Here is a 13,742-nt window from a genome sequence, read left to right as displayed (position 1 = left end):
TCAAATATTGTGAACGGGCACTTTGTAACTAATAGACCAAAACCCTACCCGCTTCAAGGTTCAAGACCATTCAACCACAGCTCAGACATTAAATAACAAATAAACTGTGAATAAAATCTCAAATGTGGATATTTTACCTGATAACCGGATGAAGACGCAATGATAATAGTTGACATGAAGTTGGATTTCAGACCATCGATATGCTGAAACAGTGAAAAAGGAAATATTAAGCGGCTATGGAAGGGATAGAGGAGAGAGAATGAAGAAGATTTTGCGTTTTTGCTTCGTGATGATGCGAATATTTTATGGATTGAGCACCACCTGTAAGAAAATTAGGCGGGATTTTGCAAATTAGTTCCATGAACCAAGAGCTGGATTAAGAGGGGAAGAAGCAGAGGGATAGAGATGATGAATTCGAGATTGAGATGATGAATTCGAGAGATGGAGATGAAGAAGCCCTTTTTCTCCTCACACTGTTTTCTAATTTCACTACTAGAAAACAGCCCGATGCTTAGGGCAGGGAGGGATAGAGATGATGAATTCGAGATGGAGATGAATTCGAGAGGTGGTGCTCATTGTTTGCGTTTTTTCTCCTCACACTGTTAGCGAGTATTCTTAATAACAGCAGAGAGATGAAGAAGGTGAAATTATAGCAACGATGAAGTAGATGAATGGAAATCAGAAGCCCTTTTTCTTGATTGAGATGATGAATTCGAGAGATGGAGATGAAATCGTAACCTTCGATCTTTGATTGAGAAGTTGCACAACAGTGTGAGGAGAATGAAAGATGCGTGAAAATGCTTAGGGCAGGGAGGGTAGCGGGCTTTTCTAATTTTTTGGCTTTTCTTTTCCCGCTTGTAACTAAGGAACGCGCGTTCATTAAAATTATAAAGCGACACATATAGAGGGCGCGCATTTAAGGTACAACCCCCTCCGTGTTTTTAGTTTTTTTTTCTTTTGACACTAATTTAAAGGCACACAATAATGCGTGACCTAAATCCTTAAATTTTCTGAAGTGATGACACTTTTTTAATGTCACTCTCGTTTGCGTAACATATATTAACGAGTGTCGTAATTTGCACGTCGTGAAAGGCTATTTTTCTAGTAGTGCTGGAGCCCGGTCGGTCGCATGCATCACACACCTTGTCTTTCATAAAATCAATCTTTTAGCCCCTCAGATTGAGTCCAGACACCCCCGAGGGCATGTCCGAATCCCTCAAACCAGGGCTCTGATACCAACTTGTAACATCCCAAAATTCAAGCCCAAAAATTTCATTTTTGATTAATTAATTCATAAAACATTCATTAGGAAATATTGTATAAACACGTCATCTCAAAACCAAGTATCATGTTTGAAACCCACAACCATGAACAAATGACATATCAGAGTACAATCCCAAAAAACACTGTGCGGAAATCATATGTGAGTGTGTGTGTGATGCCATGCTACGCCGTCGACTCCTTCCCCTTGGATGAAGAGGTACCTAAAACTAAAAACTGAAACCATAAGCACAAAGCTTAGTGAGTTCCCCAATCATACCACATACCATATAATACCATCGGTATCTTTCAACCGGTAATCGTCAACGGTATCTTTCAACCGGTAATCGTCATCGGTATCTTTCAACCGGTAACCGTCATCGGTATCTTTCAACCGGTGACTGGGGACTATTCCACCCCCTACCACTAGCATATGATAGCAAGATAAAAGCACACATTCAGACATATCCAGGTACTAGCCTACCCCTTGGTCCTAAGGACCACTATCAGGGAAACTATCCCTATCATGTGACATATCATACAGATATGACTCATAACCCAACGCATACCAGACCAAGTTAAATCATCACAAAGACAATAATCTTCTAAATACTCCCCAATTATGGGTCGGTATTGTGGCCTTAGACCCACCCCTACTGGAAGGTAACTCACCTCGTATCTGCTGAACTGTGCGGGAATCCTCTGACTACTGCCACTGCTGCTCTGGAAATCCTCCGGCTAAAATTCCCACAAAACGCATAGTCAGAAACTGACATCTACCCTTAGGGTAAAATGACCATTTTACTCCTTGACCAAGTCAAAGTCAAAGTCAAAGTCAAAGTCAACTTTTAGTTGACCTGACTCGCCGAGTTGACTCGTCAACTCGCCGAGTCCCTATCCTTCCATCAGACCTCATACCTGTCTCTACTCATCGAGTTAGGCGATGACTCGACGAGTTTTCCTTCTAAATGAACACCGAATGAATCCACATCCAACTCGCCGAGTTGTATGAACAACTCGTCGAGGTCATCATCAACTGATACTCATGTCCTGACTTGACTCGCCGAGTTGTATGAACAACTCGTCGAGTTACTCTTCATCCTATGAACACGTTCTGTCCTCGACTCGTCAAGTTGATGAACAACTCGCCGAGTTCCATGAAGATTGTCTTGGACTCGCCGAGTCCGTTCATGCACTCGCCGAGTACCATGAATTCCCATAACACTTTGCTTAGTCCAGAACGTTGGGTCACTCCCCGGGACTCCTAAAACCCTTCCACACTCAACTGGTCCTTATGACCCTCACTGATATGGGACCAAAACCCTTGGACTCGCCGAGTCCAGGAATGGACTCGCCGAGTCTATCACATTCCTTACTAAGAACTTCGATTTCTGATGTACAACACTTAACCAAATGATAGATCCAGGCCCCCAAACTCGATCTAGCACGTAAAGTTACAAACTTTACGTGCATGCATGGGACATTAGAGCTTAAAAGGCTCTAAAATGGTTCTTTTGTTGCATGGGGCCTTCCTTGGTGCAAAAAAGCAACCTAGATCTGACTTGTGGCTCATAAAATGACATGATACATAAGCCCAAACCCCCAACCATGTTTGCAAACATGGTTGGCCACCAAAAAATGGCTTATAAAAGCCCTAAATTACCCCAAAGAGGGATCTAACAAAAGAATGAGCAAGGTTCAGACTTTATACCTTCCAAAGACTGCAAATGATGAACCAAACTCGAATCCTTCAGTCCCATCTTGATCCTTCTATTCTCTTCCTTCTTCCTTGAGACCAAAACTCACAAGAATCACTCAAAAAGCCTTAGATCTTCACAAAACGGCTAGGGTTTTTGTCCAAACAGCGGCTACTCGCCGAGTCCGGGACTCGACTCGTCGAGTCCGCATCTTAAACCCCGCGCCTCATCCCGCTTCTACTCGGCGAGTCAGTCCTTCGACTCGCCGAGTCCAAGGCCAAAAACGCAAAAATAAATGAAGATTTAATAACAAAATACATACCAAAAACCAGGTGCTACAGTTAATGTAACTTTTTAGTTTTTAGTAACACATTTTTTGATATGAAACATAGTAGTTGTATATATTATATTTTATAATTTGCATCATACTTTTATGTTATGATTCACATGTTTTAGATTTTATTCTTAGGGGTCATCGTAATTATGGATCATGTTGATTAGGTTGTATAAATGGATATACATAACATAATTGTCCATTTTAATGCAATAGTCATTATCTAATCGTTTATTTATTCATATTTTTATTCTTGGGTCATAAAACTCTATGAATCAACTATTTGGATCATGATTTTGTGAGTGATCCAAAACACTATTTTTTAAAATATGATCATAACTTAAAAATATGACATGAATCATTATTATTTGATCCAAAATATAGTTTAAGGATCATTGTATGTTCAAATGTTTAAAACAATTACATTATAGTCTTATATTATACCTAATTATAACTTCAGACTTTTCAAGACTTATCCAATCATAGAAATTGACCATACGAAATCTACAACTATGTTATCATTTAAAATGTCTTTCTGTATTCCAACAATATTATTCATGCATTATAATGACCAAAATTTACATAACTTTAACATTATACTTTCTAATATCATGATGCACATGATCTAATATGATCAAAACATCAAAAACCTATATAGTCTACTTTTTTAGTTGTGCATTGTAAAACCTATAAGCATTTCCACATTATTCATTATTCACACATTTTTTTATGAACCATTATCGACTATGATCTAAAAATTGTTATGATAAAAAACCACATTTTAATCCAAAAACTTTTATCATCCAAATCCAAATAATTACATTGATTTTTTAATCCAAAATTATATGATGCAAATAGTTTATGATCCAAAACACCACAAATGCTCTAATCTTAAATCTACAAACATGTTATGATCCTAAACTCTATAATGTTCCAATCCAAACAATTTATTGTCTAACCATTTTATAATCCAATGCTACAAATAAGGTGATAAAGAAATAAATCATTTTATCTGATCTAAGAGACTATAACAAATTAATGACAAAATGAAAAACAATTAAGATTTAAATATATTATGATCCAAAACTTGTGTTATGGTCTGTAAATCTACAATGCTCCGATTCCAATAATTTTATGGTTCATTTATGTGATAAACCATAAAGTATGTAAAAAAGGACTTAATACCAACAATTTTGATTCAAAAATGTCATAAACCATGAAAATGATCCAATTTACATAGTTAAACCAAGCAAAAATGGAAGTTAACTCAAATAAGATGAACCTCGTGAGCAATAATACACCCTCAATTATGATCAATGACATGAAATTTCAAATAAAACCAACCAGACCATGAAGGAGGCTAGCACATACAAACTTATACATAAATATGGAATCGTATATATATATATATATATATATATATATATATATATATATATATATATATATATATATATATATATATATATATATATTTCCATTTGATTTATGCTCAAATGGATCATGTCTATAGGAAGATGAAGATCTAATATTTGTTGATGATGATCTAATGTTTCCTCATAAAGATCCAATACTTCCTAATGAAGATCCATATTTCATTGTTTAAAAAACTAGGTTATAAAGAAGTTATTAATAAGAAAAAATACCTTTATATTTTTCATTATGTTGTTTATTTTTTGTTTCCAATTGTATCATCATCAATATCCAATATATGAAGATTTTATATCTTCTAAATCTTGATCTAAACAAAGAATATAACACAAGAGTTAGTATCATTACATAAAGTCTTTTAAAGTATATTATCATGTATAACAAAATTGATGGTCTGACATTTTTCATTATTATGTTTTAAGTAACTATTCCATGTAATGTTCTGATCAATATTTATTGTAACATTCTAGAATTAGAGTTTAATGAAGACCATCACTGTTATAGAATAACTTAATTATGAAACATCTTTCCTAATTCTATAAGATAACTAATGTAAGATCTTATGCAATACAAAGCATACCACCTGATGGAGGCTACTACAAATAAACATATACATGCATAAAATTTTGAACACAAAAAAATCAATTATAGAGCAAGTTGAATAATCAAAACATCCATAAGATCACACCAACAACATAAAACATGTAAATATGCACACCACTAAAAGAAAATCTATCCCAAATATACCTACTAAATAAAAAATTAAATTATGAAAGATGAAAACAACTACAAAAATCGTTAGTTCTCTTAGAAATTTTATCAAACATTTGTAAGGCTTCCTTTTTCATTAATTGATAACCCTTATGTCAATTAATTTTCACACTGAATCTGCTTATAGACATATGTAATCCATACAATAGCAACATCACTAGCAAGAAAATATAAGAAAAAATCATTTTGGTTTATGATTTGAAAAACTAGTACATATAATCAATTGGTTTAGAGAATATTTTGATTTTTCAATATAAATGTCAATATCAATAAAACAAATTACACATATTCACAACGTTTTCAGTGTTAATCAACATATCACCAAAAAACTAGAATATAAAAACGTTTTTGGTTCGTGATCTGGAAAATTACCCTCGATCATCACTATGACATGCAATTTCAAAATAATAGATCAGAACACTAGAAGGAAACCAATTCAACAAATTATATAACATTTAAGAACCACTAGACACATATTTTGATCATACGTACATCAATTATAGAACAAGTTGAATCATCAAGCAAACCAAAAGACTATGAATAACACTGAAACCTATAAATATGCACATTATCAAAAAATTATGAACTCTCTTAGACATTTCATCAAATATCTGTAAGGCGTTTAGTTTTCCAATTTCCTATAAAGATAATTATCAATCACAAAAATAGACCACAAATTAGATCCTAAACTTCTTTCTTCTGTTTGATCATTAGGTCAGTTAACAAATTTATGAACTTTGATTAACCAAAATCAATATTTAGTTGAAAAAATGGATTTTTTTTGACCTAAACATTCTAAAACATAGTACATACCAGTTACCTTTTATAAATCACGTTTTTCATTCAGAAAATCCATTGGATGATATCGATTAACTATATGAATCAGTATAATTTAAAAATAAACAAAAACAATATCGTTTTGTATTCGTGAATTGAAAGATGAATTTAAAGAAACCAAATATGTAAAAGACAAAGCATTATGTTCTTGATTCAACTCATTTATGTAATTGATCTAACAAAAATAGAATTAATTAAATGCAACTAACGTGTTCGTGTGAGTAATCTTAAATCTAGAATCGATCATGATTTTCGTCGTTTTTTATTGATGAATGAAGGAAAACGATGATCAGTGAACTCGCACATGTAACATCTCTTCTTAGATTGAATTACTTATTTCTTTATTATTTATATTTATATTCATTACAAAATTTACTTTAAAAAATATTTAATTTTACACTTTGATATTTTGTTTTTTTAGTCAACAGATGTACTATACGAGTTTCATACCTAATATATATATATATATATATATATATATATATATATATATATATATATATATATATATATATATATATATATATATATATATATATACACAAACACAATGTGTTTTTTCCTGCGCATGTTTGTGTGTGTATGTGATGTATTCCTTTTATAATCGTCCATGTCTAAGTATTACGAATATCAATTAAGCAATGTTTCTCTCATATATTGTTTATACTCTTACATAACATTATGTATTGTTCTTGTTTACTTTGATTCTTTATAATTATATCATTTGTATTGCACATTTACGAGTCTTAAACTAAGAGAGCTGGTCCGATCAATGATAAAAGAAAATAAGGCATACATAAACATGTTGGGAGTGGTGTCGACACCAAAGAATTAAGGAAATGAAGATTACAATGGTTCGGACCTATCCAAACGGAGGCAACTGACAGTTACAATTAGAAGAGTGGGAAACGTCATAATTTATGGTGCAAAGAGAAGATGATGACCGGAAAAGAATTGTTTGAATAGTGTGAGGTAATACATGATGGGTTGTATGAGAGGGTAGGTTTTAAATTAAGCTAGTGGGGTAGTATGAGTCATTGCTCCACTTGTGTGTGTGCTTTTGTTACAATATTTTCATATATACTTTTGTCCTTTTTATTTCAATTTTATTACAAGCATCTGATTTAATGTTTACTCCCCTACTCACCACCACCCTCACCCTCCTTATTTCACCATTGTGAGTCACATTTCATGTCGGAAATCTTCTAATGAAGCACCCCCTACAATTGGATGGAGTATGACTTTCTACAAATAACCTTCATATACATATAATTCTAAAATTGAGAATACGCCTTAAGACCTTTGGATCTCTGAACTAAAGATTCCGAATTCTTGCCTGTAAAGCACATGGAACCTAAAGCCTTTTCCACAGCTGAAAATCCAGAAGTAAATGCACTTTTTTGCTGCATTATGTACAAGTCAATACATCATCTTTACTTTATACGGCTTTGTGAGAATAGTACCTACAAAATTATCAATAACCTGCAATGCATTGGAGTAATTTATGGAAAAAAGCTAAGGTAAAAGACAACAGACTTACTTAAAATCTCCAATAAACAATTTTGAATTTTAATAAAAACAGTGAAGGCACAGGTATGTAACAAATGTTTATTGATAACCCTACTTACACAACTCCTCATATTTAAAGCATAAATAACAGAGCATAATCTCAAGTTCAAACTCTCACTATAAAAACAACACTCTCAAACAACAGTATCCCAACAGATAACAAAAAAAAAACAACTCTATGAACTATTACAAGAAAAACGAACCTTAACTTTAAAATATCTACAACTATTTTTCTTTTTCTTTTTTTAATAAATTAAGTATAAGTAAGGCCATACCTGTCAACCATAAAGGCAATAACTTAACAACTTTACTTTAGCTAAAAAGTATTCATGTCACAAATGCTTCTCTCTTTTTTCCTTATTATTCTGCTCTTTTGACAGTAAAAGTCACAAAACCTGTCATCAAATTTATGATCTTTTTTGCCTTTTTGGTCCATTAGCATTTTCTGTTGTTGATTTTCCCTTCTCCCCTCTGAATACCAGATCTTCAACACTAATCATATACAGATTTTCGGGTCCTGGTGTACTAAAATCAGCTGGGTTTTTGTTAATTGTACAAATCTCAATCCCAATTGGCTCAATTCTATCTCTTAAAGCCACACCTTCACTTCGATCTTCACTCACATGACATGGAACAGGAAAAACATAAGATTCCTGTGGTCTGAAAACAGAAGCTGAAGACATACCTCTTGATTGACTGGAAGTCAACTTAACATTTTGACCAGTTTGAAACCCACAAGGAAATGAAGATGACTGGAGATACCTCGGTTTTGGGAACTGAACATTGGGTATTGGTATTGTTTTTCCATTGATCATGTTTGAGCTGCTGCAGTGAGTGTAACAAGGAGAAAGAGGTTTTGGAAGCTTTCTTTCATCTGTATTATTCACCTGATGATTTGACTTTCCTGCATCCATTAGACTAAGTAATTGCATCGCAGGGATCGTTTCATTTGGATATGAAGAATCTAACGAATGTATCTTTTTCGGATGATGTTGTTTGGATGATGTCGGATTTAATGATTGGAAACTGTTTTGTTCTTCAATAACATTTGGAGCCACAACATTCAGATCCAAATCCATGATGCCCTTTTCATTATCTTTCTCTGAGCATTTTGTATATCCAAAGGTAAGACTTGGCTTAATCAACTGGTAAGAGACGAGGGGTGGAGTTTTCTTTTTCTTCTTTGGTATTGGTATACAATTGTAACGTGAGTTATTGTGTCTCCAATTTCCATCAAACTCATTGAAATCAAAAAGTTGTTGATTGAAGAATCCAGAAGCTTGATTTCTCATGGTGGTGGGACCCATATTGGGTTTCTCACTCGTTGAAGGGTGGAGATTGTCTTGATGTGATGATGATGATGATGATGATGATGATGTCATACGTTTGTGAATGTTGATATTATGTAAACCTGATACATTTGGTATGAAAGTGTTGTTGCTACTACTACTTCTAGCTTCACATAAGTTTCTCTCGTATTGATTTTTTGCCATGAGTTCAACAACTTCAGTTTCATCTGATCTCCCCAACATCACCATTGGTCCTTTTCTTTGACGATTATAAGGCCTCATTACATCTGGGTATCCTTTAACTCCATTGTTCCTCTTGTGTGGATCAGAAAAATCCTATAAACAACATAAACTTAAAGCAAACATATTATATCATTAAAGCATTTAAATTACAAAAAAATACTGATTAGTTGCCATACCAATTTCTGATGTCCAGACCAACTCCCGTATGTATAGGGCTGCTGTACTTGTTTAGTAGCATGTCCCTTGCTGACATCATGAACTGATCCTTTTTTTGATTTTGAATCATATGGAATCCAATTATGAATTCTTGATTTCAAATCCCCAAAGAACAAATTATCTTTTCTATGATTATCATTGGTGAGAGGACGATTGATGAGTGTTTGTGGGTCATGATTTAGAGAAAGATTAAGTCCTAATTCCGCTTCTGACTTGCCATCTTTTGGTCTAGAACAATCATCTACATTTGCTCTCCTTGAATATAATTCCTCTCCAAAAGATTTACTTTTGAGAGGATCTTTCGACATGTCTATAGAAAAATTCAACTTTTTCTCCGGATGTGCCTTGAGATCTTTTGGTCTAGAACAATCATCTACATTTGCTCTCCTTGAATATAATTCCTCTCCAAAAGATTTACTTTTGAGAGGATTTTTTGACATATTCATAGAAAAATTTAACTTTTTCTCCGGATGTGGTGGGGCCATGAAGTTTGAGTGGGGTCCGCTTCCTCTGTCTTTTGAGATATCACTAGTTGGTTTACAAGCACCAGTGGCAGTAGTAGTAACATGATTGTCTGTTTTAGTCATATCACTGAATATTGACCTCCATGCAGTTACTGGATCACTACTAACCTTATCAAAATTGGAGTTCTTCTGAGTCCTATTATCGTTTGGTGTACTTTCAGTGGCTTCTTGATCTTTAAAATGTTGATCAACAATGGTGGTTTTTGCAACTGCAACTGCAACTGCATTCCCTTTAGAGGTCTTTGTTTTTTTAAAAGCATTCACAGGAGTGGTTATATCAACAGGTATCTGATCTTGATCATGTGGCACTTTCCTTTTGATAAAGGAAGAAGTTGGCAATGGATTACATGGTTCTGGATCCAATTCAGTATTAGAATTTTCCTTTTCTTTTTGCTGGATTTCATTATTTCCACACAGCAACTCCTTCAACAAACGCACTTTACGAGCCTTTCGTCTTGTATGTCCATTTGATTGATCATTTTGCTGACTGGATCGGATTGGAGTTCCAACAACACCAGTTATTGTCTCTATTACTACACTGTCTTGCTGTTGATACTCATCATCTCTCCTATCATTGCTCTCTTTCCTACATAATAAACCTGCACTTGCCTCTGAAGCAACATTGGTGTCACTAATTTTAACTGGTTCTTTAGGAACTGCATTATCAACAGGTATTTCTTGAGAAGGTTGACTTTTATCAACTCCAAAAGCAGGAAGGACATTTTCATCATCATCATCTTTCGTATTATCAACAGATTTAAGACCTGATGAATCAAGGAAAACTATTTATACACAGAAAAATGACATGTCAAATATTGATGTATTTACTAATATATAAAATGGAATCTACCTGAAGTGCCTTCACCAAAAGGGAGCACTGTTACTCCACAGTCTTGTTTAGGGAAAGACCTTGCACATGATCGGATCATACTTTGATCACACACAGAGACTACTGGAGTCTCATGTGAGGTTTTTGCATTTCCACAGTTATGCACACAACTTTGACAAAGCCAATATTTAAAATTTGGCACATCCATAGGAGGAAGTGCTTCAGCAAAAGGTAAGAAGTTGCTGCTACCTCTTTCACGCATCCCAGAAACATAACCTCTGAGAGAATATATATAATAAATAAAGTTTGTTAAATACTGGAGAATGAAGTATATAATGCAGTCAACTGTCAACCTGCTTCAGAATATATAATGCAGGATCAAACAGGAAGAGTTACCTTATAGAAAAATGGCTACATTTTTCAGCATCACCCTTCTCCTTGACAAAGCCAAGTTTGATACATAATGAATCAATCTTAATGGTGGAGCTGCAGGAGTTTAGTACAGAAGAAGCATTGTTCCCTTCGGCATCTACTGGGAAAATTCTCTTTTCATCATGGCTATTCATGTTTAAGATATCACTGTAACAAGAGAGCATCAAGTGTGATTAAACTCTCATGCATGTTGTAGCAAGTCCATGAAAGCTTTGGCTTGAAATTGATAACATGTAGAAATTTTTAGGTTTGCATGAAGGCTATGTGTGTTCATAGTAAGGTCATAATGAGCCTACAAATGATATAACATGCATGTACAATTTCCTTGACAATGACCAGCCTGTCATATCAGAAACAAGAAAGCCATGCATTGCAAAGTTAACTATAGTATAAAATCTAAACCATGGTTAATTAAATGCAAAGTAAAACTCGACTATTACAGCTAAAGTTAACCATGGCCACATATATCATAACAGAAGAAAATAAATTGGTAAAACTTATAAAACTTGATGAAACCAAATTAATATTTCAAACCAAATCTGTAATTCTAAGCTGCTAGCTATAAGCTTAGTTCAACCTACAAAACCCCAGAAACAACCACAGAATTTAACCTTAAAAGTTGCATTATCTATTTAGTCAAACGTTTTGACTAGAGACAGTGGACCACAGACAAATTGACTTGCACTCATAAAAATTAACTTTCATCAGACAGAGATTGTAAAAATTATTTAGAGAAAAAGCTCCTACATATGTTCAATTGTTCATAGTCTTTTCATGATAAGCAAGTGATATCCAGATGCATGCTACGACTTCACTGTGAGGTAGCACAGCATTGCACAAGAAACGATGATGCAGAAAGCCAGAAACAATGCCATAATTAAAGCTAAAGGAAAACAAAGTTACACAAACTCAATTTGCCCAGTCACATACATTAATAATAGAAAGCAAGGAACAGTAATTAGTGAGAAAAAGTTAAAATTCTTCCAGCACATCACATGTACAACACCTAGTAGACGAATCATGAAACCCTATGAGTGTGAAGGAAACCAAATGTTTTTAACTAACGCGCCCAACCTGTGTCTCTAAGCAGTAGGCGTACGAAGCTTTAATTTAATACAACTCCGAAAGGTAACATCAAAAAATAATATGTGCAAATATCCAAAAAGATGAACGAACCCTAGCAAGAAAGGAAATGGTAGACTAGAAAATTAACATAGAACTTGAAAGCGTAGATGGAGAAATAAATAGAGTAAACAAACACCGACACAAGAAAGAAAAAAGATTATCAAGTCAACCAATCAATTAGGGTTATCTCTTTCCCCGCCGCTCCCACTAAAAAAGGTAAATGAAAAGGATAAAGCTTTGTACAGTTCTCGAGAAAACCCAATTCAAATTCATGCGATTAACCCCAAATTTACGATAGAAATATGGTTTCACCCGCACAATTACATACATACAATGATTTCGGGTTTATACAATGGGTTGAATACGTAAGCTTCGGTGTCAGAAGTTCAATCAAGAAATAACATAAAATGAACTTTAAATTAAAACCCAGAAAGGATACGAACTCAATAGAACAAATCAGACATCAAAAGCAAATGAACAGAAATTACCAAGAAAATTTACTAGAGAGCGAGCTCAGATCACCAGCTATAAAATTTCCATTAAAAAAAACAAAAGCAAAAGCAAATCAAAATACCGACAAGCAAAAACCCAACAGATCTGAACTTGAAATCTTCAACAATAACACTTGAAACTACCATCACTAGATGAAGAATCAAGAAACGAATCCGAATACCAAAAATTCACTTACAGATTTAAAGCCGTTTGTGAGTAATTCGATGGCGAAACTCCCGAAAACCCTAGTCGTCACCACTTTAGGTTTCCGCGAAATAGAGAGAGAGAAACATAGAGTGAGAGAGAAGGCTGTCCTAGTGTGTGTTTCTGGAGAGAGAAACAGCAAGGCGTTTTATATACTATAGTCTATCATACACGTATACAGAGAAAAACACACAGTGAACGTGTAAAGTATGTGAAAAAGCAACCAATTATAAACTACCACGTCATCCAAATGGTGAGTGCTAGTTGTTTGTTAACGCAATTACTAAATCTCTAAACCCTAATTTTGCTCACGCGCCCCGTTCTCACGCGCAATGTTAGGTGACTGGTCAATTTTCTAGTCATTTGGTATTGTCGGATAAGTCCAAAAGATGCCACGCACTTAAAGCTATTCTTATTGGTGCGTGATTACACGCGCATACAATGCCGTATGTGATGGTTTGTTCTGCTAGAAGGGTTCAAAAGTTAAAA

General features: G+C 34.3%; 1 protein-coding gene across 3 annotated transcripts; it reads right to left on the bottom strand.

The window, feature by feature from the left end:
* Positions 1–7,141: 7,141 nt before the first annotated feature.
* Positions 7,142–13,395, bottom strand: LOC111889049 (protein EMBRYONIC FLOWER 1). 3 transcript variants are annotated; one of them, XR_006190738.2, is made up of 6 exons: positions 13,246–13,395; positions 11,397–11,579; positions 11,022–11,278; positions 9,608–10,935; positions 8,175–9,524; positions 7,142–7,812 (listed from the first exon to the last, which is right to left on the bottom strand). XR_006190738.2 is itself a non-coding variant. In XM_023885182.3 (5 exons), the coding sequence occupies exons 2-5, from the start codon at positions 11,564–11,566 to the stop codon at positions 8,307–8,309; spliced, it is 2,973 nt and encodes a 990-aa protein (XP_023740950.2). In that variant the 5' UTR covers positions 11,567–11,579; positions 13,246–13,395; the 3' UTR covers positions 7,913–8,306. The 3 variants fall into 3 exon arrangements, 1 of the variants encoding a protein (XP_023740950.2); XR_006190737.2 differs by having other exon boundaries at positions 7,143–7,793; XM_023885182.3 differs by lacking the exon at positions 7,142–7,812 and having other exon boundaries at positions 7,913–9,524.
* Between the last annotated feature and the right edge of the window lie 347 nt (positions 13,396–13,742).

This window comes from Lactuca sativa, chromosome 4 (assembly GCF_002870075.4).
Source record: "Lactuca sativa cultivar Salinas chromosome 4, Lsat_Salinas_v11, whole genome shotgun sequence".
Lineage (NCBI taxonomy): Eukaryota > Viridiplantae > Streptophyta > Magnoliopsida > Asterales > Asteraceae > Lactuca > Lactuca sativa.
The sequence above is the reverse complement of the archived record's forward strand: the minus strand, read 5'-3'. Positions and strand labels throughout refer to the sequence as shown.

Bases quoted from the DNA above. Each gene is read 5' to 3' on its own strand.
- LOC111889049 (XM_023885182.3), bottom strand. From the start codon at position 11,566: ATGAATAGCCATGATGAAAAGAGAATTTTCCCAGTAGATGCCGAAGGG. The intron at 11,279-11,396 runs GTAACTCTTCCT...ATATTCTCTCAG, and splicing joins TGTAGCCATTTTTCTATAAG to AGGTTATGTTTCTGGGATGC. The intron at 10,936-11,021 runs GTAGATTCCATT...TTGATTCATCAG, and splicing joins TTTTGGTGAAGGCACTTCAG to GTCTTAAATCTGTTGATAAT.